Source organism: Vipera berus (assembly GCF_964194415.1).
Source record: "Vipera berus genome assembly, chromosome: 2".
NCBI classification, from domain to species: domain Eukaryota; kingdom Metazoa; phylum Chordata; class Lepidosauria; order Squamata; family Viperidae; genus Vipera; species Vipera berus.
In genome coordinates, this window is record NC_138203.1 from 222,116,006 (window position 1) to 222,141,092 (window position 25,087).

The window sequence follows — 25,087 nt, forward strand, 5'->3', positions numbered from 1 at the left end:
TTGATTTTAATATTTAATATAGGAGAGAGTAATTTGACATTACCTGGGAGATAGAGTGAAGTTAATCAGGGTAAGCTTTGTTGATAACTCTGGAGTGTAATGGGGATTAGGAAGGTTTGTAGTGATGTACAAGTTGAAATCGTCATGATATGGAATCAATGTGTCTCCCAGCTTCAATACTGTGCTACCCTGCTGTTTATAAGTCTATATAAACAGGGAAACATGAAAACATTTCAGGGAAACATGAAAAAGAGAGAATGTGATGCAGGAGCAATAATATTTAAATTTATTTTTTATTTATTTATTTTTATTTTAATCCCATTTATATCCCGCCCTTCTCCGAAGACTCAGGGCGGCTTACAATCTAAAGCACAAACCAATGTGCTTAGCAATAGCCTTCGTTCTATGTATATGCCCGCTTATTAGGGCTTTCGCCCCCCCCCCAAGCGGCATTATTACAAAGTCAGCTTATTGCCCCCAACAGTCTGGGTCCTCATTTTACCTACCTATCATGATTTTCTCCCTTAATGGGGAGGAGCGACAATACATCTGTTTGTAACTGCTGTAAACAAGTTTATCTGCACTTATTCTTTTACATTTTTCTTAAATTTATTTTCTATATTTTTCCATGCTTTTATCTTTAGTTTTTTTATAATAGAAATTAGGATATTAAAAAATGATAATTTCCACAGTGAGTTCTGTCCAACTCATTTAGAGGAGTAGTGCATGGAGAGCAGCATCATTTGGGATGAATCAACCTACTGTATGTGGTTGTAGTGGAAATTCATGGTCAAAAGTGAATGCCTGGTTCTCAGCTATTCTGATATGAGTCAGATTACTGATGATTTATGGATCTCAGCACGAAACTTGCATTTTACTCCATCTTCCTTTCCTCTGTGTTATAAATGACGGGGAATGGCAAACGGTAGGGGATTATTATGGAGAAAAATATAATATAATGAAAAAATAAGGAATTCCCTTCTGTACAAAACTCAGTTGCACTATGCAACGTTCTAGTCTTGATTGGCATACAGAAAACTCCCAGCAGGCTGGCCTTAAAGATGTGAGAGTGGAGTGGAATGTAGTTTTATCCTGATAACCTTATAAAACAACACACACACACAAAGAGTGACAGAGAGACAGACAGACAGAGAGACAGAGTCGGACAGAGTGAGAGAATAAGTTACCTGTTTCAGCAGCACAGGTTCAAGAGCTGGATCTAATTCTTCCCCTACGTTCTCCAAGAGAAATGGTTTCCCAAAACGAATAGCATTCTCCAAGCTGCGCAGGAAATCCCGGTCACTGAGCTTGCATGTATCTAACCCACTATCTTTTTCCTGAAAAACAGCAGGGTACAAAGAAACTCAGCAGAGATGGAACCAGATGACTGATTTATATGCAAGTGGAAAGGAACAAAGACAAGAAATGGACCAAAATGGGTGCCTATGTGGAGAGAAAGGATCAACGCATTGACGTAAATTTTGATATTGCAATGAACATAACAAGAAGTATAGTGAATGAAATAAAGAACCATGCCACTGCAAAGTTCTGGAGACTGATTTCAGCAAAGTGTAAGTTAATTGATACATTATAGCAAAGAAAATAATTATAGTCACTCTGTATAATACTGCTTCTTATCACCAATTATCTTTGATCCTGGGTGAAACTGATTTTCAACATTACCAATTCTAGTACATGTTTTGTACCTAGGGAAGTCAAAAATTAAACTATAAAAATGAAGGTAAAAATTAAATAAAAATATACTATAAATAATCAGTAGTTCAGTTATATTGTTAGCTGCGAAGTCGTGTCCGACCCATCGCGACCCCATGGACAACGTTCCTCCAGGCCTTCCTGTCCTCTACCATCTTCTGGAGTCCATTTAAGCTTAGGCCTACTGCTTCAGTGACTCCATCGAGCCACCTCATTCTCTGTCGTCCCCTTCTTCTATTGCCCTCAATTTTTCCCAGCATTAGGCTCTTCTCCAGTGAGTCCTTCCTTCTCATTATGTGGCCAAAGTATTTGAGTTTCAGCTTCAGAATCTGGCCTTCTAAAGAGCAGTCAGGGTTGATCTCCTCTAGGACTGACCAGTTTGATCGCTTTGCAGTCCAAGGGACTCGCAGGAGTCTTCTCCAGCACCATAGTTCAAAGGCCTCAATTCTTTGGCGCTCAGCCTTTCTTATGGTCCAACTTTCACTGCCATACATTGCAACTGGGAAGACCATAGCCTTGACTATACGCACTTTTGTTTACAGGGTGATGTCTCTGCTTTTTAGTGTGCTGTCTAGATTTGCCATTGCTTTCCTCCCCAGGAGCAAGCATCTTTTAATTTCTTGGCTGCAGTCCCTGTCTGCGGTGATCTTGGAGCCCAGAAAAATAAAATCTGTCACTACCTCCATTTCTTCCCCATCTATTTTCCAGGAATTGAGAGGGCCGGATGCCATGATCTTGGTTTTCTTAATGTTAAGTTTCAAGCCAACTTTTGCACTCTCCTTCTTCACCCGCAACAAGAGGTTCTTTAGTTCTTCTTCACCTTCTGCCATTAGAGTGGTATCATCTGCATATCTTTGTTGTTGTTAGCTGCGAAGTTGTGTCCGACTCATCGCGACCCTATGGACAACGTTCCTCCAGGCCTTCCTGTCCTCTACCATCTTCTGGAGTCCATTTAAGCTCACCCCTACTGCTTCAGTGACTCCATTGAGCCACCTCATTCTCTGTCGTCCCCTTCTTCTATTGCCCTCAATTTTTCCCAGCATTAGGCTCTTCTCCAGTGAGTCCTTCCTTCTCATTAGGTGGCCAAAGTATTTAAGTTTTAGCTTCAGGATCTGGCCTTCTAAAGAGCAGTCAGGGTTGATCTCCTCTAGGACTGACCAATTTGATCGCCTTGCAGTTCAAGGGACTCGCAGGAGTCTTTTCCAGCACCATAGTTCAAAGGCCTCAATTCTTTGGCACTCAGCCTTTTTTATGATCCAGCTTTCACTGCCATACATTGCAACTGGGAAGACCATAGCCTTGACTATACGCACTTTTGTTGACAGGGTGATATCTCTGCTTTTTAGTGTGCTGTCTAGATTTGCCATTGCTTTCCTCCCCAGGAGCAAGTGTCTTTTAATTTGTTGGCTACAGTCCCCATCTGCAGTGATCTTGGAGCCCAGGAAAATAAAATCTGTCACTACCTCCATTTCTTCCCCATCTATTTGCCAGGAATTGAGAGGGCCAGATGCCATGATCTTGGTTTTCTTAATGTTAAGTTTCAACCCAAATTTTGCACTCTCCTTCTTCACCCGCAACAAGAGGCTCTTTAGTTCTTCTTCACTTTCTGCCATTAGAGTGGTATCATCTGCATATCTTAGGTTGTTGATATTTCTCCCGGCAATCTTAATTCCAACTTTTGATTCCTCTAACCCTGCCTTTCTCATGATGTGCTCTGCATATGTTAAATAGGCAGGGAAACAGTATACAGCCTTGCCGGACTCCTTTCCCAATTTTGAACCAATCAGTGGTTCCATGTCCAGTTCTCACTGTTGCTTCTTGGCCCACATATAGGTTTCTCAAGAGACAAATAAAATGGTCTGGTATGCCCATCTCTTTAAGAACTTGCCACAGTTTGTTGTGATCCACACAATCAAAGGCTTTAGCATAGTCAATGAAGCAGAAGTAGATGTTTTTCTGGAACTTCCTAGCTTTCTCCATGATCCAGCGTATGTTGGCAATTTGATCTCTAGTTCCTCTGCCTCTTCGAAATCCTGCCTGTACTTCTGGTAGTTCTCAATCCATATACTGCTGGAGTCTTTTAAGGATTGTAGGATTGTAGGATTTTAAGCATAATTTTACTAGCATGTGAAATGAGTGCAATGGTGCGATAGTCTGAACATTCTTTGGCACTGCCTTTCTTTGGAATTGGAATGTAAACTGATCTTTTCCAATCCTGTGGCTACTGTTGAGTTTTCCAAATTTGCTGGCAAATTGAGTGTAGCACTTTTACTGCATCGTCTTTTAAGATTTTGAATAGCTCAGCTGGAATACTGTCACTTCCACTAGCTTTGTTGTTGCTTAGCTTTTCTAAGGCCCACTTCACTTCACATTCAAGGATGTCTGGCTCAAGGTCAGTGACCACCTCATTGTGGTTATCAGGGACGTTAAGCTCGTTCTTGTATAGTTCTTCTGTGTAATTTTGCCACCTCTTCTTAATCTCTTCTGCCTCCGTTAGGTCTCTGCCATTTTGGTCCTTTATCATGCCTATTTTTGCATGAAACGTTCCCTTCATCTCTCCAATTTTCTTGAAGAGATCTCTGGTCCTCCCTATTCTATTGTTTTCTTCTATTTCTTTGCACTGTTCATTTAAGAAGGCATTCTTATCTCTTCTAGCTATTCTCTGGAATTCTGCATTCAATTGGGCCTATCTTTCTTTTTCTCCCTTGCCCTTTGCTTCTCTCCTTTCCTCAGCTATTTGCAGAGCTTCCTCAGACAGCCATTTTGCTTTCTTGCATTTCTTTTTCTTTGGGATGGTTTTAGTTGCTACCTCTTGTACAATGTTGAGAACCTCCGTCCATAGTTCTTCAGGCACTCTGTCTATCAGATCTAATTTCTTAAATCTATTTGTCACCTCTACTGTATATTCAACAGGGATATGATTTAATTCATACCTGAGTGGCCTAGTGCTTTTCCCTACTTTCTTCAGTTTAAGCCTAAACTTTGCAACAAGAAGCTCATGGTCTGAGCCACAGTCAGATCCTGGTCTCTTGTTTTCGCTGACTGTATAGAGCCTCTCCATCTTTGGCTGCAGAGCACATAGTCAATCTGATTTCTGTGTTGATCGTCTGGTGATGTCCATGTGTAGAGCCGTCTCTTGGGTTGTTGGAAAAGAGTGTTTGCTATGACCATTGTATTCTCTTGACAAAATTCTATCAGCCTGTGTCCTGCTTCATTTTGTACTCCAAGGCCAAACTTGCCTGTTATTCTGGTTATCTTTTGGCTTCCTACTTTAGCATTCCAGTCCCCCATGATGATAAGGACATTGTTTTTTGGTGTTAGTTCTATAAGGTGCTGTAGGGCTTCATAGAACCTGTCAATTTCATCCTCTTCAGCACCGGTGGTTGGCGCATAGACTTGGACTACTGTGATATTGAATGGTTTGCCTTGGATTTGGACTGAGATCATTCTGTCATTTTGGGGATTGCTTTTCCTACTCTTTTATTGACTATGAAGGCTACTCCATTTCTTCTGAGGGATTCCTGCCCGCAGTAGTATACCTGATGGGCATCTGAATTAAATTCACCCATTCCTGTCCATTTTAGTTCGCTGATTCTTAAGATGTTGATGTTCAGTCTTGTCATCGCTTGTTTGACCACGTCCAGCTTTCCTTGATTCATGGATCTTACATTCCAGGTTCCTATGGAGAAAAAATCATCAGACTTTCCTTTCACCACCAGATACATCCACAGCTGAGCGTCCTTTCGGCTTTGGTCCAGTGGCTTCATTCTTTCTGGTGCTAGTATTACTAGCCCTCTGCTCTTCCCCAGTAGCATAGTGGACACCTTCCGACCTGAAGGGCTCATCTTCCAGCATCATATCGTTTTGCCTTTTGGTACTGTCCATAGGGTTTTCATGACAAAGATATTGGAGTGGGTTGCCATTTCCTTCACCAGTGGATCACGTTTTGTCAGAACTCTCTGCTATGACCTGTCCGTCTTGGGTGGCCCTGCACAGCATAGCTCATAGCTTCATTGAATTACGCAAGCCCCTTCGCCACAACAAGGCAGTAATCCATGAAGGGGAGTTCAGTTATAGCAGAATATAATTTTGTAGTGTTATATTTGTCATTTGTAAGTTAAGTATTTTAAGAGGAAGATATAACAAGTGTTTATAGGAAGAAGCTTTTAATGCCACCTAGAAAAACCCCTTTGATACAAATGAATGTGTTTAATAACATCAACAGGGGAGGTTTACCAGGTTTTTTATCCATTTGTTGGCTTGTCCTTGTGGATCTATAAACAGTGTCCAGCGTTGAGAAAACTGTGTAATCATACCATTTTCCACAGATAAGGTGTCATTAGGTAAACCTGCAATCTGCATATGAAGAACATAAAACACGTTTGCTTTGTCTCAAGATAAGCTAAATCTTCTAAACTACACAAATTATGTAAATCAAGTGCTAATGGCAAAGAAATTAAAAAAAATATGAGTAGAATTTTACGTTACACTGTAATGTTATCCTTTGTTTCACTGTAAATTTTTATTTACTACAGAATAACTAGAGACATCCCTGAACAGCTTTTATTTATACAGTTGGACAGGTTGTTTCAAACTGAACAACTGAACAACTGAGTATGTTCAGTTAAGGTTCAGTTAAGATACTTTCTGGCTGGTCCATATGAATGACAGGAGCCAATGCCTTCTAGAATTGATGCCTAGCATACAGTATATCAAAAGAAAAGGTGCCCATATTTTCTAGAAATACTGCAATGGTCTATAATTGCTATCTTAGCTAATCTTAAATTCTTTTGAATAAAATTAATAATTTAGGTTTAAGATGGTCCAAATGTGAATTATTTCTCTGTTCTGATTTATTCTTCAGCAAGTCCAAGCAAATTTTATTGGAGATTTTTTGTACATGAGGATTCATCTAATGTTATCCCAATGTACTGATGCCAGCTGGCATATTGAAATAATACTATAGACAGAGCCTCTCAAGGAGGCATCAATTCTAGAAGGTATGGAAATCACAATCTCAAATAGTTGGGTGGCACCACTATAAATACTGCTTCTCAGGGTAATTTCTTGAATATTTTCTATCAAGTAGAATGTATAAAATTCCTAAAACTTGTTAAAATCTCCATGAACTGTTCCTTTTGTATTATCACTCTCTAGGACTCACGTGCCTTAAAAATGCTTAGCAATTCAAAGCTTTGATATATGACAAAGCTAGTCGGTATGCATATTAAAATTACCTGCCATGATCGGATTTTCACTGGGTCTCCAAGTGTGGATATCAGATTTGGTTCTTTAGTGTGTGGAACATTATATAACTCTAGCCTGCTTATCCATTCCTCACAAAGGGATATGCGATATTGACCCTAGAAAGGAAAATATTGAACCATTAACATGAAATTACTAGTATGATCAAATTACTTTTTTTCAGCTACTTGTAGCCAATAACTATTAGGGAATAACTATTTTAGGAGGTTTCATACAAAGTTTCAGTTCAAATGTTACAGATTATGGTTTCACATACTCCCTTTTACGTACAGATTTTATTGTAAACTTAAGCTCAGCTCTGCACTTAGAGCTCATCAGTTTCCAAAGCATGATTAGAAGACACCATTTGAACTGTGTGTGCACTCCCTCTTAGTACTGCTAACCATAGTTAATTCTAATTTAGATAAATTTTTACAGCAAGCCTGCATCTCATAACAGTTTAGGTCTGACATGGATATTATTGGATAATAGCAAACCATGGATTCCCCTTCTCAATCCGTGAAAGAAATTTGGGTAGCAAGAACAACTTTGTATATTTGTGTAATTTGGAAAATCATGCAATTGAAGGAGAAAAGTAATGAGGAAATATTTTGGTTTTAGTGGAGCTGATCATCTAACTGATCATTCATTCATTCATTCATTCATTCATTCATTCATTCATTCATTCATTCATTCATTCATTCAATTTGCAGCCTGTCTCACTGTGGGACTATAGACCAGGGATGGATTGCTGCAAGCAGCTTAAATTCCAGCTATCCTGAAATTCTAGCTATTTTCATTGCTCCAAGAGAAACCCAAACTCGAATTTTCATTGTTTGGGTTACACCCTTTGTTTTTCATTAGGAAGGAGACCCCCATCATCTCAGCTGACCTCCCAGAACATGAACTGAGAGCTGAAAACAGTGAGGCTATGTAGAAGAGTAGTAGGGAAGGCTCCATTTTGGTTGGAGTGGCTTGCTTCCCAGGAGACAGTGTAAGACAGTATAATTCTCTTGAAATTTTTCTTTTCTTTCAGCACCCAGCCAGAATGGATCCAACATGTTACATGTTAAATTTAATTGACCACTTTTTTGTATTTGTACACTATTTTTTTCTTTTTTTCCTGTTGTTACGGTTGAATATATGCTTTCGTTTTGTTTCATTTTGTTTGTTTTACTGTTTTGTACAGTGATAAAACAATAAATAATAATAAGAAATACAAAGAAATTTAAAAAAAGAAATGTTTGGACAGCAAATATATTGTCTTGGTATACAGCTGCAGGAGCAGCCTTTACTCAATATCAAGCTCAGATATTGTGGAAAAGAAGACATTTTTCTTGCTCACCGTAAATGCTCCTAGATATGCAATGAAGCCAGCAGAAACTAGAACATCTCCTGCAATGTTGTTGATCATATAATCTAGTTTTTGGACTGTTTCCTGCCAACGTATTCTTTCATCAGCCAGACCATTAATTAGCTAATGAGAAGAGATATATAATGTGTTATTTTGCTTCTTCCTCAGAACTTCTCCTAGCAGAAAACTCTAATAGGAAATGCAAGAAGGCAACACATGAACTTCTTTTTTTTAGAAACAAAAAAATTTATTTAACATGAAACATTGGACTTGAATCCCACACACGATTGAACTAATAAAATAACTGTAAATTGGGAGTAGAAAACCTTTCCTGGAAGACATATTTGGATGGAAAGAGATCATTTTACTATTTTTTCCCCAGTGTAACAATTCCAAGGGAAGAGAATTTGTAGGAAGACAATTGCATTATTTAAGACAGTAAAAAAATCAGAAATGATAGAAAATGTGTCATTCCTAGTGTCCTTCACTATTGGGTCCTTCTGCATTACACCATTAAGGTGCCCTGGCTTATGCAGATGCTGGCCAGATTCTAAGCCATTTCAACTGAATCACAATTCAGGATTGTGATGCTTTGGAATCAGCTTTCCAGTATGCCAACTATCATAACCCCCCCACTGGTTCAGAACTTTCACCCTTTATTGATTGATTGACAGACAGACAGACACATACTGGTATCTGCTCCATTGTTTTTTTAGTTGCTTGTGATAAGCTCTCAAATAATCCAAATTTATAAATACTACAAAGGATTTATCATTGAATTTGTCTGGAGATCAATATTTTTTTAAAAAAACAAAAGCTCCACCATTTCAATCCTGCATTGATGGCCTGTTTAAAAATCATCTCAGCTTGTGAGATTAATCATAGTTAAATTTAGCTATAAAAAACCAGGCGTGGGTTTCCACAGTGTAACTGAAGCAATCTATTAGTCACCTTTGAACGTAAACTGGAAGCTAAGATTTTATTTGACTTAATTGGTTGAATTTATCTTACTACTTGATTTATGCTTACTTTGTCAGCTCGGTGCAGTCTCTGTTCACACTGATCACACTTCATCTCTAGTTCCTCTTTTGTGGCTAAAGTGCCTTTGTACTTAGCCTGAAGATGGGCAATGCCGTCCTCCACTTCTCGAAGATGTTCCTTGGCTTCATCGAGGATTTTCTGTGTGGCTTGCAGATCTTCTTCAGCTTCCCTCAGGGCTTGCTATGGAAATGGAAATAATTGTGAACACCACATAATTGCTGCTTCTTTTTAAGAAGATTCCAAAGCACAGATGATAGCAGAGTTATCTAGTATGTGATTTTGAAAAAGCACGGCAAGAATTCTTACCCGCTTTGGCTCCACAGCTTTTGCCACGAAGTGGTACTTATGCATAGCCCTGACCCATTGGCAGATGGATGTGCAGGCTTTGGAGACTTTAGCTACAACTGCTGGCTGAAATTCTTCACTGTCAATATACGGTTGGATGAACTTGATGACTGTATCTGCAATATTATCCTGAAATGATTTTTTTTTAAAAAAACTTTTGAATGCTGGGAGGAGGAAGACATGAATGGTCAAGAGAAACAGTGCAAGGTTTCATGGTAAAAATATGTTACCTGTATCAGAGGAACCTTACAATTTGTTGTGTTATTCCTTTCCACTTGAAGCTAAGCTAAGGTAATAGTTCCTAACACATAGTCACAAAGTTATAATCATGCATTATGTAATCAAATCATAGTAATAGGGAAGGGATCTTGGAGGTCTTCTAGCCCTGCTCTCTAAACCAGAACAGGAATCCTAAGACTATTCCAAACAAATTGTCCAAGTTTAGTCTGAAAACCTCCAGTAATGGAACACCCATGATTCCAGGCTGCAGGCTGTTCCAACTGGGTAGCTATAACCAGATCGTATCACAAGCCATACTTACAAAACTACATTTGCTAAGCATAAACAAGCAAGATATAATTTAATTTCTTGGGTTGAGTGGACTATATAGCATATGACCATGAGAAAATAATGCAGTAAGACTTCTGCATCTCTGCAAAAGTATCAAGTAGAAGGATGTACCCTGGAAGAGAGGCATTTCAACTTGAATTCCAATCTTAATTGGAAAAAAAATCCAAGGGTTTGTAACTCTTACCTTTCTCCTCCCACTTCTTTTCTTTTCTTTCTTTTTTTTGGTTTAACAATGTGAGTTTTGGATTCCCACAGACTTTGCTGGTATTTTTATTTGGGGTAAATAACAATAGCCACCCATATGTAAAAGGCCCAGGGTAAAAAAAAAGTCACACACACACACACACACAGAGAGAGAGAGAGAGAGAGAGAGAGAGAGAGAGAGAGAGAGAGAGCGCGTTTTAAGTTCCACAGTTACCCAGATGCTTAAAGTTACCAAACTGTGTTGTTTTTTTAAACACAACTCAGCTCTTCTGACTTAACAACAGCTCCACCTACAGATATCAGGAGGTAGTACGGATTATTAACAATTGCCATGAAAGGCTCCACCTGCTGTTTCTTGCAGATCAAGCTGCTGTTAAAAAGGACATGAGCAGTTTACCTTTTACCCGGGACAGAAAATAATACTGTTGGTCCCTGTAAAGTAAGAGGAGACCCCTAGAAACCAAAGTGTGTGTGTCTGTGGGTAAGTAAGAATAAACACCTTTCAAATACCTACCTTATCGTACTTAAATAAACTCTCAAGAAATTTCCCTGGGTCCTGAAGGAGACCTTTGCCAGGTTCCCAGTAGTCATCTATCTTAGTACCTGGCTTCTCGCCTGCTATTTTTTTGGGCTTGACTCCCTTCATAATACAAACCGCTTCAATCACCAATTTCACTCCAAGCGGAGGGCGCTGCATTGCTCGCACCTAATTGGAAATATTTTACAATGAAATATTTTAAAAAGCAGTTCAGAATAACGTCCTGCTATCTGTTAGAGGACTGGTAATTATCCCCAACTCAATAAAAGAATGATAGTTATTATTTGCACAGGAATTAGTGATTGGTCTTTCATATCAGTCTACACACGAATACCTGACATGTGAATAGTGCTAATTATACGGTCTGCAAACAGTGAGGAAAAGGTTAATCCCTGCCTGAAGAGATTTGTAACTTAGAAATAAATGAAGACCACAGAGAAAAAGGAGGCAAAATTGCTCAGCTATATAATTTCTGTTTTTTAACATCTGTTTTAAATAATGTACACAAATGTATTGCCAAAAAGGAGTGTCTATACCAGGGGTCTTCAAACTTGGCCCTTTTATGACTTGTGGACTTCAACTCCCAGAATTCCTCAGCCAGCTTGCTGAGGAATTCTGGGAGTTGAAGTCCACAAGTCATAAAAGGGCCAAGTTTGAAGACCCCTGGTCTATACAGTGAGTATAATGCTTGAAATAAAGAGTTAAAAAGAGAACAATTAACAAAGATCAATTAACCCAGTGAAACTAAGATCTTATAGACTATATTGTGTAATTTTCTCATTTTTCAAACGTAGACTTTCAAAAACAGATGACAAACTCATATTCATATTAAAATCAAGAGAATATTTTTCCAATTATGTAGAATTATCCACTTTACCACATCCCAGGATTGGTAAAACCAAAGTTCTTCAAGGAACTATTTTAGGGTTATTTTATTATCACATTCAGAACTTTATCTATGATATATGTAGCAATTTTAAGCCAAAGATAAGTTGTAATAAAACAGACTGAGTTATATGTGTTAAAGAATATTCAGATTTCCTATAGTACCAACATAAGAAATCTAATGTTCACCCCTTTGAGAAAAATTATGTTAAGTAGAACCCAGTCATCATGTGGACATTCTAGACAGTTTAAAGTATAAAGGCAGAAAGAAAAAGATAAGCTGAGAAGTTAGAAACCATTCGGATGTCTGAGGTCATTGCAATGGTGCAAACAGATTCTTAGAAGAGATGCCTTGTAGATTATATAAATTTATGTTAACTTGGGAGAGAGATGATGATAAATTCTGTCTTGGATATACAAAGTATGAACCAGAATAAAGTATCTGAATGCAAATATCAGGAAGGCATTTGCAAATGTGAGATTAGATGAATGAAGCAGGTTTTAGCTAGATAAGCCTAACTCAGTGTCTTTGCTCTATTACAGGGGTGTCAAACTCAATTTCATTGAGGGCCATATCAACATTGCAGTTGCCCTCAGGGGGCCGGGTGGGTATGGCCAGGGTGGGCGTAGCCTACTGGGTGGGCGTGGGTAGAGTGCATATGGCCTACTGGGTGGGCGTGGCCAGCTCTACATCGTTCTCATCAAGGGTGCCTATGGGGGCCTGGGCAGGAGTGGGACAGATCTGAGCGTCTCTGGCAGAAGGAGGGTCTCTGGGCCAGGGCCAAGGCAGTGGGGGCCGTTCCCTCACTGTTTCCAGGATGGCTTCGCGGGCCACATGAAACCACTTCGCGGGCCGGATCCAGCCCCCGGGCCTTGTGTTTGACATGTCTGCTCTATTATACTCAATTAGTATAATAAAAGTAAACTTTTTGTCCCATAATATACCCGTGGTTCTTTTATAGTCAGACTGAGATGCTGCTTGCTTAAGTTTGATACAGAGAGTAAGACAAGTTTCCCCCTTATAACTAAAGAAAATGAAATTAAAATTTCAGAACTACACTTTTCTTGCAAGAAGACTATTGTTTTAAAAGCCAAATCAGTAAATTGCAATTGTATAACAAGTACAGGGACAAAATGTTTTTCTTTGATATGCTGGTTTCATATTTGCAGGTAATCAGTGTTAGACTTTCGCTGCATGAGAAAAGAACATTTGTGATTGAAATTGTTAATTTAGTTTACCAGTAGGGGTGCACATATGTATCAGTCACACAAGGTCAATTTGTGTCTTTTTTATTAAGGCCTTGTTATGTTTAGTAAGATTAATGTTCAAATAAAGGTGCAAGTGTAAGCACATGCTCACCTAGATAAAACTATCTAAATGATAATAGAAAGATGTGTCCAGCATTTGTCAGTAGTTACTAAGTGATGTGCATTTGTATAAAACACACAGGGAATATAATTCTGATAATATTTTAAATGCAAATGGTACTTTCTACCTAGTGACTTAAGCATTGCAGCATTAAGTCCAAAACACATAAAATTGAACTGTGTTCCAATAGGAGGGAGAGAGAGAGATAGTTTATTGATATAGAATATTAGGGTTGTTGTAACTGGAATCAGTGTGACTGAGCTCAAAAGTGTATAGAATTCCTGCATCTTTTAGAGGTATGTGGAAGACAAAATGTTCAGCAAGATGGGTTTCATCTGTAGAAAGTCTCTCCTATGCACAAGAGTAGAAGCCTTGTACTTTTGGTATCTGTTTAGCCTAAGCGAAGCAGGATGTAAGAAAAAGATTAAGTAGACTTCAGCCTTGATAGAGGAATAAGATACTGGACTGAAACTTGGTTGCCATTTTTTTTCAGATGACATTTATAGCTAACTTAAGCAAGGACAATTTGGCAGAGTAAAAAACAAAAAAGAATAAACCAGGCACGACAGCACTATATGTCAGGCACTATATCTTAATCAGTTGAGTTATATTAGCAGAAGCAAGCCTACAGACCAGAAATACAGTATATGATCCTGTTTTATTTTTCGGATTGATTAACTAGTAGTGATGGTGCTCTGCAATTTTATACAATGTGCCTAAGAACTGCAATTTGTGTTTTAAAAAGAAAGTAATAACCTATATTTTGTGGTTAGAGAGGTAAGATTTAAAGGGATTTAAAAAGGTAATATTTTTAAATATTTCTGTATTTTTTCTATTATCATATCTACTTGGTATAGGAAGAAGACTGTAATTGGAAAATATTATGGGCAAGTGTTTTATATCACAATATCTGAGCTGTTATTGGAATTAACATGCAAAGAAGCCTCATTTTCTATTCTGCTTGTAAGAGCTATATTTTCTAAACATTCCTCCTCCAATTTTTAGGCTTAAGGTAAAAAGAACAAAAGAGCTGGAGTAGGTATAATGTAAATGGATGTACATTAATGCAGCGTTTCCCAACCTTAGGAACTTGAAGATGCGTGGACTTCAACTCCCAGAATTCCCCAGCCAGCTATGCTGGCTGGGGAATTCTGGGAGTTGAAGTTCACGCATCTTCAAGTTCCTAAGGTTGGGAAACGCGGCATTAATGGATAGTACAAACATTTGCATAAGATTCTGGAGTATGACCCTGCCCACTGGAAACCATACTTAGCCCATCTCTGGTTTCTAAGATGAATGAGAAAATTGTCCATATTTTCAAAGACTAATTTACTGTTTATACACTGCAACAAAAAAACCCTAGTATTTTGGTATTTTCTGGTCAGATTTCTATTAGAAGTGATAAGTGCTATAATTGCCCAGCTATATTGTAGATGTAACACATTCTCTTTATTATATGAAACAAACTTTGTATATTTCTCTCAGGATTAGAGGAACAATCCAAACATGTTCGCACGGAGACGCTCCAGAGCTTTCCTGATGGAGGCCATTGACAGAGGAACAGAGTTTGTAGAGGTCTTGAAAACTATCTATCCCAAGGCAACTACTCTTCATGAGAAGGACTTTGACTGGCTCTTTGACTGTCCCGAGACAGAGCAATTTCTGGAATGGTTCTGCAACACCGTGGGAGAAGAGAATGTGCTGAATCCTACAGAACTAGAGACCTATGAGAAGCTGGTCATTTCTGGGAAGCCCATCTTAGAAGACGAAGCATTGGAGGAAGTGTTGAGAACCTGTAGCCAGTCTTTTCAGTTGAACAGAGAACTACAAGAAAATGAAACCTTACCGCTTGAGTTACTTGAACAAGAGATACAGATGCTGAAGAATCAATATGCATGTCGAATAATGCGATGCAACAAGCTTCAGATTTATGTAGCCAGTTTAAAGCAAAAGCTCTGCCATTTAGCAGACAAAAAAGAAAGATTAAACAGAGAACTAGAGAAGGTGCACCTAAAGGTTCAGCTAGAGAATTTTCAAAGCAACGATATCCTCAGTGAGGTTTGTCAGATAACAGAGAAGTTAGCACACTGGCATAAGGAACCTGGGTATGAGCAACTAACTTTGTCAAGAGATCTAGAGCATTATATGGAAATAGAAGAAAATTTCACAAAAGCTTTTTTGAGATTGTTTCCAAATGTTGTGACAAGTATCAGTGATATGGAGATTGATCAAACAGCTTTTGAAAAAAAGTGGCAAAGAGATATTACAGAACAGCTAACTTCAGAATCTATAGCTAAACTAGCTAAACAACTGCAATTAGAAGACAAGGGCTCAGATTATACGGATAATCCTGATAATCACAAAATAACTATCCATCAAGAGCAACTGCCCAGCAAGAATAAGCCAGAATTTAAACAGAAAGACTTACTAGAAAAAATAGATCAACCAAAAGTAGATTATTTCAATACTGAAGGCTTACCTATTCAGGATTTCTTTCAAAAAGAGCTGAAGACACAGACAGAAATTGGCCAAACAAAGCATCTTAAAAACATGGAAAATTATAGGGAAGAACTGGGACACATGGAGTTAACATACATGTGGAGCGAAACAATTACAGCCACGACCACGGCAAGAATTAAAGGACTTTCATCCACCTTGCAATGGGCAGAAAAAGTTTTAAAAGTAACTAAGGAGAACAAGGTAGGTTAAGGTTAAGCCTTCAGGTTTCTGTAAACATTCTCTTCCTTTCTTTTTTTTGTATTGATCCTATTTGCTCAGTTACTCTACTTAACATAAGGAGCAGACGAAAAGTCAACCTGTTCTAACTTTTTATTTCTGTAATGGCCAGATGCCTATGAAAAGCCCACAGTAAGACAGAAGTGCAATAACACTGTTTTGCCCTGCCACTCTAGCAGCTGCTATTAATAATAAACTGTATTTGATGTGCTTTACCATTATTGTTAGTGGTTACCTTGTTATGCATGAATTTATGTAATTATTTTAAAGTTGTACAAACTAGTGGCTATTGCTACCTATTTTGACACAAATGTCAGTGTATTAGTAAAAACACTTTATATGTCTTGAATGTTATATTACCTGTGTTGAAAAAAGCAAGACCTACTTTCAACCTACTTTTTAAAAATCATGGCTAATTTTATATCTTCTCTCACATGCCTTTTTTTCTATGCCAAAACCTTCTCCGCAATCACTTTATTACCCTGTAATGTTCCTTCAATCAATTCCTACCTAGAAAACTTTCCGCTTTAATGTTTGTTTGTTTTTTTAAAAAAATATTATTATTGGCTGTAATGTTATTCACAATATACTCAAAATAATTTTGAATCTTTTATTGTCTACTTGTATTTTAGTGATTTTTTTTACATGTTCTTCAGGACATTAATCCTTCTTTTCTCCATTAACTTCCTTAACATTTCTCGTTAGCTTCTCAGGTGATCTCTTAAATTTTGCTGTAGTTCTCCTGACATATGCTGTGCATGCTAACTGAAATTTCATTATTCTTTGCAGCAACCCCGAACTGTTAGAAAAATAGATCTAAACCTCCTGATGTTTTATTTCAATTTCCTTCTGCATTTTTAAATGTTTCTTTTTCTTAAGTCAATTGAGACTATGTTGAATGTTCTTGGCAATTTTCCATTTGCAAATAAATTGTTTTAAGGTCAGAAATTTGAGATGTACAGGGATCATCTTGCTGTAATTCCCACGAGTGTTTTTTTTATTAGATTCTCAAGCTGTTTTTCCAAACCATAAATTTTACTTTGTGTAATCTTTTTTGAGGGTATCAGAATATATTTTTGTACTTGGCAGTAAAACTGATAGAAAAATGTGAAGCCAGTATCTTTGGCTGTAAAGAATTTAATACTTTGCTGTTTTCCAGGTGAAGGAACAGAAGAGTGAGTTAAGTTTTCATGTGACTAGATGCCAGGAACAGTTATGCATTCTCCAAACTGAGGTAAAGGGAAAGACCCAATTGCTTGTGTCCTTGCTTCAAGGCATTGCCCGCCTTTTTCGCCTGCCTATAATAAATGGAGAACTAGACTTGGAACACATGAGACTTGAGTATCTTGAATGTGTAGAAGAGGAAGCTATTGACCAAGTATTGGGGCAGCTCAGCCACTTTGAGGTGCTGAGACTCTTGCTGATGTTGAAGAAAAAGAATCTGCAATGGGTTGGAAATAAGCTGGAGGGACTGATGACTGTCCTGAAAGAATCTGAGTCTCAGTTACAAGAATGCCAATCCTGCTTTGAAGATTCAAGATTCTCCATTAAGCAATGCCCACGGATTTTGATAGATCCTAGTGACCTCACTACTTTACGGTAAAGAATGGTGGTGGAATGGCAGTGGAACTTTACTGAATCACAAGTGCTTAATGATTACTAAAAATGAAGGTTTGTTTGGCTTGGCTTGGATTGTTTTGCAAAATTAAATAATATTTGACTAAATCTGAAACAGCATGCCAGAGAACAATTTTATCCCTTTTACAGAACAGAATTTAATGGGAAGAAAGAAAATGTTGAGGCAGAATGGGGGAAAAGGAAGGGTTTCTATAGAATAGAATATTTAGGATAGTCACATCAGTAACACCGATTCTTTGTATTTCAGAAAAATACTGGAACTGTCTTAGATTTTAATCAGAAGACTGTTCAGAGAATCTGAATTCTTTCATAATCTTATGACAGGAATAAATGGACTTAAGGTTTGGTAGCAACTCTACCGTATTTAGCACATATGGTTGTGATAATATATAATTATCTCCCTACTCTTTATATTAAATATTCTTTGAATTAAAATCTAAATCCTCTAATTTTGAGGGCCCTTTTCTCTCTTAGGTTGTGGGAGATGCTGGACAAACACAATAAAGAGAAACAACTTTTTCGTTCGTATGAGACTTTGGCAAGCAGGGGTTCAAGATTGTGCCAAGAACTCAGAATGCTTCAAATACAGCTAGCCACTCCATTTCCTCAGTTTCTTAAACTAGAGTCTGAAAACAAGGCATTATACTGTTTGATATATGGTGATTCCAACCAGTTAATGCTTCATGCTCAGGTATGCAATGGTCTTTGTCCTTTATATGTTAAGTTCTGTTTTTCTACTACGTTATTGCTATATACGTACAAGCATCCTAGAACTTGCGACCTCCCGGATAGACTACTGCAACGCTCTCTACATGGGGCTGCCCTTGAGGACAACTAGGAGGCTTCAGCTGGTGCAGAATGCGGCCGCACGAGTTGTGATGGGGGTTTCTCGATACTCCTATGTAACACCTCTTCTCTGCGAGCTGCATTGGCTTCCGGTTGCCTTCCGGGTGAGATTCAAGGTGCTGGTGATGACCTATAAAGCCCTAAATGGCACGGGTCTGGACTATCTTCGGGAGCTCCTGCAGCCAGCATCAATTTCCCATCGTCCTGTGCGCTCCCACAGGGAGGGTCTCCTCAGGGTGCCACCGGTCAGGGAGTGCCGGCTGGCGGCACCCAGGGGGAGAGCATTCTCAGTGGGTGCGCCTGCCCTTTGGAATCAGCTGCCTGTGGAACTCCGGATGGCCCCCGACCTTTGCTCGTTTCGCCGGGACCTAAAGACTTGGCTATTCGAGCTTGCCGGCTTGGACTGAGGGTTTTTAAGGTTTTTAAAGTTTTATTTTTTAGTTTTTGGGGCTATCTAATTTAATTTTTATTTTAACTTGTATATATTGTATTGTTTTAATCTGCCCTGTAAACTGCCCTGAATCCTCTGGGAAAAGGGCGGTATATAAATCGAATTAATTAATTAAATAAATAAATAAATAAACACCCAAGAAAACAATTAGTCTATCCTACCATAATTACGTTTTCTCCCTTTGAGATTCTAAATGAAATTTGGATAGCAAGCCCCCTTCCAGGTGAATTGAACAAATCACATGCTGCTTTTCATACACTTGTTTTGACCATCTTCTTTGCAGGGATTGTCAGAACCTCTGGAGCAACTTAGCATCACACAAGCTAAAATCTATCAAATTCTAATGGATACCCTGACTGACTTAAAGGCCAAACACAAATCTCTGCAGAGCCACTTCAAGAAGACAGAGCGCAACCTCTACAGATACTTCTTCAGCAACCCAGACCATCTGAAGAAGATGGTAGAAAAAGTTGAAAAGCAGGCATTGGTATCTTCCTGTGCATAAGGGAGCCATCAGCGGACAACAAAAGAAGAAGATCTTGCTCCAAGGGGCTCTTATGTAAATTCTGCCTCCACTTAATGAAAGGCTTCCAAGAGAAGCATTCTGGCATTGTTAGCAGGGTAGAGTTTCATCTTCTTGCCATCTCCTCTCTGAAGGACACATTTATGTCTATTAAGTTGGAGGCTCTTTTCTGGGAGTTGATTTGACAAAATCTCTCCATTACCATAAATCACCTGGGAAATATTGTACAGTATAAGGCTTCTGTGTATAATGTTCTTCTTTTTTGGATTCCTACTATGCTACAGTATAGTATAGTAGAATATACACATTGCGTGTGTGTGTGTGGGGGGGTCTTCTGAATTTGAGCCATGTGGCGGATGTTGCAGAGAAATTAAGATGAGGTATATAAATATGAATATTTCTAAGAACTGACATAAAAATACGTGTAAGAACTGGTATTATCAACTTATACTCTATCTCTCCTTTGATACTTTTTCCATTTTAATTTTTTACTTCAAAAAGCTGCAAATAAATTCAAAGACTAGTGTGTTTTCTTAGCTCTCAAGAAGGCCAAATTCAATTATTTCCCTCCCTTCGTGTTATTGTCTTTTTAAATTCAGTCCTCTTAAATACATCTCTACATATATTACTTGTGTTGGAAATGACCTACTGAAATCTATCAATAAAAATTGTGCCTTAATTATTTGTTAATTTTTATAGTTTAAATAAAGTAGTATGTAACCATTCTGAGATTGCATAATCCTGTTGTGATTTGCTCAAATAAATATTTCTTCAGACATTTTATTTTCAGTACAAGTGAGCCATCCAGTAATCTTAAAAGAGACTTGATGGTGAAATAATTACAAGCGTATTCTGCAAATATTCTCTAAATATTAAGATGTTATAATTATTTTAAACCTTTCTCATTCTTGTGCCTTCTACAAGGAGTACACTACAGCATCTACAATTCCCAGTGAGCATGGTTAATATTGGGAAAATAGAAAACCTGATAGTGATAATTTTTAAAAATATGGTATACGAAAGTTCACACGTGGTGCACCATAGCCTCCTCAGATTTAGCCTACTTGCTGCTTCAATTCTGTCTCTCATCTTGCACCAATCATCAGCTGGTGATAGCCTGCTTAATGCCTGCGTATGTGACTTTATAGAGTGCTGGTTCATGAAAATGAATCAGAGGCTGACAACTGCATTGCTGAATCTTATTAATGATACTACAGACAGTAATATGAATAAACTGATAGGTAAGCCAGTCCTGAATGTAATTATCAACTGTGAGTCCACGTGTGCAATTCTAAACAAAACTGTAATCTCATACAAGCCCCAAAAAAGATTGTGAGTAGAAAATATGATAATGAATAAAATTTGGCTAGAGATCCAATTGTCCCATAGATTAAATAAGCATTTAATCTTGGATTAAAACAGTATTTAGCATGTATATTTGGTATGGGCTTATTGCACACTATGTTTTTCCTAACAACAATCCTGTGAAGTAATTTGGGCTGAGAGACAGGCTGACTGGCCTAAAATCACCCTATGAACATCCATGGCAGGAGCTGCGTCTCCCCACTCCTAATCCAAGAACTGAATGACTGTCCCACACTGACTCAAAATTGGTACAAAATCTAGCTTCATTCAGTGGGGAATGACTGACTAATCTTGACGGCTATTTCCAGTTCCTGGGTCACTACATTCAAAAGCCTGGGAACGAAACAGCCTATGGATCAGCACCATGTCCAGGGAAGAAGGAAATAAAGTGTTGACCAGGTTAGTTCCTTCAAAGCTTGAAACTCCTATGGTGTGACACTGAAAAGTCATAAGGGGCCTGGATGGCATGTGGTCTAACTTATATGCTTCAGGAAGTGCAACTAGTAGAGCAGTCTTAAGGACCTTCTTTATACCTACTTCAGACTGGGTACCATAATGCCATCATATTAGAGGTACATATACCATTGAGATACTCCACTGTATCCTACAAACTGAGATACCCCAAAAATGCTTACATCAAATTTGTGCTGAAATCTATCCTCTTCCCTTTCTGTTTATTACCTCAGTAACATCATTTTTGTTGAGATTCCTCAAGCTTGCCAGGGCAGCATCCAGAGTAGGGAGGGCTTCTGCTAGGTCCTTCTGTGCATCATCAGCAATAGCCTGAGCAGTCTGAGCTTTCACTTTAGCTTTCATTTCTTCTGCTTGTACAGCATTTCTTGTCTCTTCTGCTACAGCTGTGTCTACCTGCAATAACACATGTTTAGGATTGCGTACAATCTCTTTCACCTCACTCAAATTTTCATTGGTGAATGTAGCTAAACTGGTTACCTATACCATTATAGTCATTGTAAATACTTTTTTCATTGTGTAGTTTGTAAAATATTTGGAATCTGTATATTATGGTTGATGGACTCCAAGCTGCATCATCTCTGGTTGGCTAGACATGATGAGGATTTAAGAACTGGGGAACCTAAATGTTTTCAAATCCTGTTATGTAGTAGCAATATTTTATTGATGTGCATTAATAACTATGCTGAAGACAAATGTACAAGTAAATTCCTTGTAAATTTGCCTTTAGGGTTCAATTGATCTTTAAGACCTATGAGCAATGTTTTTATTTAAATGCACCAAGAACATGTAATAGAAATACAGGCAATATTAAAAGCATGCGTATGCACTTTTTTGAGAAATTACTATCAGTCAAGGCTGCATTAAAACCCCTCAGTCCAGGCTGGCTAAATCAAATAGCCAAGTTTTTAGGTCCCAGCGAAATGAATGAAGGTCGGGGGCGATCCGGAGTTCCACAGGCAGCTGATTCCATAGGGCAGGCACGCCCACCGAGAACGCTCTCCCCCTGGGGATCACCCGCCAGCACTCCCTGACTGGCGGCACCCTGAGAAGGCCCTCCCTGTGGGAGCGCACAGGACGATGGGAAGTGGATGCTGGCAGCAGGTGCTCCCTAAGACAATCTGGACCCATGCCATTTAGGGCTTTATAGGTCATCACCTATAATTAAGATGCAGCTATTTAATAAAAAAATGTTTTGTTGATAGTGAACAGAACTGATGAAGATGCAGTTGTGATCAAAATTTTAAACTTAATGGGATTCCAAAATGTGCAACATAAAATTATTATTAAGGGAATGAAACTTATTTATTTAGTTTATGGCTATGGTACATTAGCCAGGAGACTACAGTAGAAGCCTGGGAGAGGGCGGCTGCTGGGGCCTTGGATCGAGTTGTGCCTTTGCGGCCTCTGACCCGGTGCAGACCCCGGGTGGCCCCCTGGTTTACCGAGGAGCTCCGGGAGATGAAGCACCGGAAAAGACGCCTAGAGAGCTGTTGGAGGTCCAGCGGATCCGAATCTGATTGAACACAGCTAACAACTTATCTTAAGTCTTACCTAGTGGCGATGGAAGCGGCAAAGCGTGTTTACTTTTCCGCTCTCATTGCGTCCGCAGATAACTGCCCAGCCGCCGTGTTTAGAGTGACCCGCTCACTGTTTAACCAGGGACTGAGGGATGACCCTTTGCAGGGTAGGGCTGAGGAATTTGTACAGTATCTGCAGGACAAAATCACTCACATCTGGACTGGCTTGGACTCCGACTGGGCAGACTCTGGCAGAGTGGAGAGGGCAGTTCTTGATCATACCATTTGGGGTGAGTTTGACCCTGTGACTCTGGATGATGTGGACAGGATCATGCGTAAACTGAGCACTACAACTTGTTTACTGGACCCATGTCCCTCCTGGCTGGTTTCGGCCGCCTGGGAGGTGACAGGGGGCTGGCTCCAGGCAGTTGTCAACACTTCTTTGATGGAGGGTGTCTTCCCCTCCGCCTTAAAAGAGGCGGTGGTGAGGCCCCTCCTCAAGAAGCCTGCTCTGGACCTGGCCTTGTTGAATAACTACCGTCCTGTCTCCAACCTTCACTTTGTAGCGAAGGTTGTTGAGAGTGTAGTGGTGCATCAGCTCCCGCAATTCCTGGATGAAGCGGACTATCTGGACCCGTACCAGTCCGGTTTCAGACCCGGCTACAGCACAGAAATGGCATTGGTCGCACTGGTGGATGATCTCTGGCGGGCCCGGGACAGGGGCTGTTCCTCTGTCCTGGTCCTACTTGACCTCTCAGCGGCTTTTGATACCATTGACCATGGTATCCTGCTGCGACGGCTCGAGGGGTTCGGAGTGGGAGGCACTGTTTTATGGTGGTTCTCCTCCTACCTCTCGGGCCACTCACAGTTTGTATTGGCAGGGGGACAAAGATCTACCCCGAGGCCCCTCACTTGTGGGGTGCCTCAGGGGTCAGTTCTCTCCCCCCTCCTGTTTAACATCTATATGAAGCCGCTGGGTGAGATCATCCGTGGCTTTGGGGTGAAGTATCACCAATATGCGGATGATACCCAGTTGTTTATCTCCACCCCGAGCCAACCCAGTGATGCCCTTGACGGTGCAGGTCTGGATGGGAAGGAACAGGCTCAGGCTTAACCCCTCCAAGACCGAGTGGCTGTGGATACCAGCATCTCATATTGTCTCATATTGTCCAACAAGTTTCATCTCTTTTGATGGGGGGAGGTATTGCCCCCCTCAGAAAGGGCTCACAACTTGGGTGTCCTCCTGGATTCACAGCTTAATTTTGAAGATCATCTAACAGCCGTGACCAGGGGGGGCCTTCACACAGGTTCACCTAGTGTGCCAGTTGTGCCTCTTTTTGGACCGAGATGCCCTATGCACGGTTACCCACACCCTCATCACTTCTCACCTGGATTACTGCAATGCTCTTTACATGGGGCTGCCCTTGAAGAGCACCCGGAGGCTTCAACTGGTGCAAAATGTGGCCACGCGGGTGCTTATGGGAGTATCTCAGTACTCCCATGTTACACCACTCCTGCATGAGCTGCATTGGTTTCCAGTTACCCTCCGAGTGCGATTCAAGGTGCTGGTAATAACCTTTAAAGCCCTACATGGCTTAGGCCCGGGGTACTTGCGAGACCACCTGCTGCCATTGTCAACCTCCCATCACCTGGTTCGCTCCCACAGAGTCGGCCTCCTCAAGGTGCCGTCGGCCAGGCAATGCTGGCTGACGACCCCTAGGGGGAGAGCCTTCTCTGTGGGTGCGCTGACCCTCTGGAATGAATTACCGCCGGAGCTGCAGATGGCCCCTGACCTTTGGTCCTTCTGCCGTGACCTGAAGACCTGGTTGTTCCAACAAGCGGGCCTGGACTATGTTTTTTAATTAGGCTTTTTACTGGGTTAAATTATCTCGTAATTATTGCATCTATAGTTTAATTCTTTTTTTAAAAAATTATTTTATGTTTTTTTAATTTTTTTATTGTTGTGAGCCGCCCTGAGTCCTCAGGGAGAAGGGCGGCATATAAATTTAATAAAATCAAATCAAATTAATACAGAGTAGATATTTGGCTTTGGGTCACACTCATGTGCTATCCAGAAGTGCATAATAGAGGGTGAACTACCCCTAGACTCAGAAAGGCTAATGGCATTCTGCCATTCGTCATCCTGGGCTTTCCCCCGCCATCATTGTTGCTTTGCATTTGGGCATCACATTCAGGAAGGTCTAGCACCAATTGGGTTCATACTTCCACATGAAGCAATATTATTTTTCCCATCAAAGTGGTATCTATTTATCT

General features: G+C 39.7%; 2 protein-coding genes across 2 annotated transcripts in view; one reads left to right on the plus strand and one right to left on the minus strand.

Moving 5' to 3' along the window:
* The window catches only part of DNAH1 (dynein axonemal heavy chain 1), a gene marked incomplete at its 5' end in the record, with an annotated part of 176,028 nt that overhangs the window by 18,626 nt on the left and 132,315 nt on the right, over window positions 1–25,087 (minus strand). Inside the window, 9 exons of the mRNA XM_081320734.1 lie at window positions 44–204; window positions 1,188–1,337; window positions 5,950–6,069; window positions 6,951–7,076; window positions 8,303–8,434; window positions 9,341–9,532; window positions 9,659–9,826; window positions 10,986–11,177; window positions 21,504–21,689. Of these exons, the coding sequence (XP_081176860.1) occupies window positions 44–204; window positions 1,188–1,337; window positions 5,950–6,069; window positions 6,951–7,076; window positions 8,303–8,434; window positions 9,341–9,532; window positions 9,659–9,826; window positions 10,986–11,177; window positions 21,504–21,689 (1,427 nt within the window). The remainder of the gene's footprint in view (window positions 1–43; window positions 205–1,187; window positions 1,338–5,949; window positions 6,070–6,950; window positions 7,077–8,302; window positions 8,435–9,340; window positions 9,533–9,658; window positions 9,827–10,985; window positions 11,178–21,503; window positions 21,690–25,087) is intronic.
* LOC308661312 (HAUS augmin-like complex subunit 3) lies at window positions 14,770–19,439 on the plus strand (the record flags this gene model as incomplete). Its single annotated transcript, XM_081316231.1, has 4 exons — window positions 14,770–15,963; window positions 17,159–17,598; window positions 18,112–18,328; window positions 19,218–19,439. 4 exons carry the CDS (start codon window positions 14,770–14,772, stop codon window positions 19,437–19,439), a joined length of 2,073 nt encoding a protein of 690 aa, XP_081172357.1.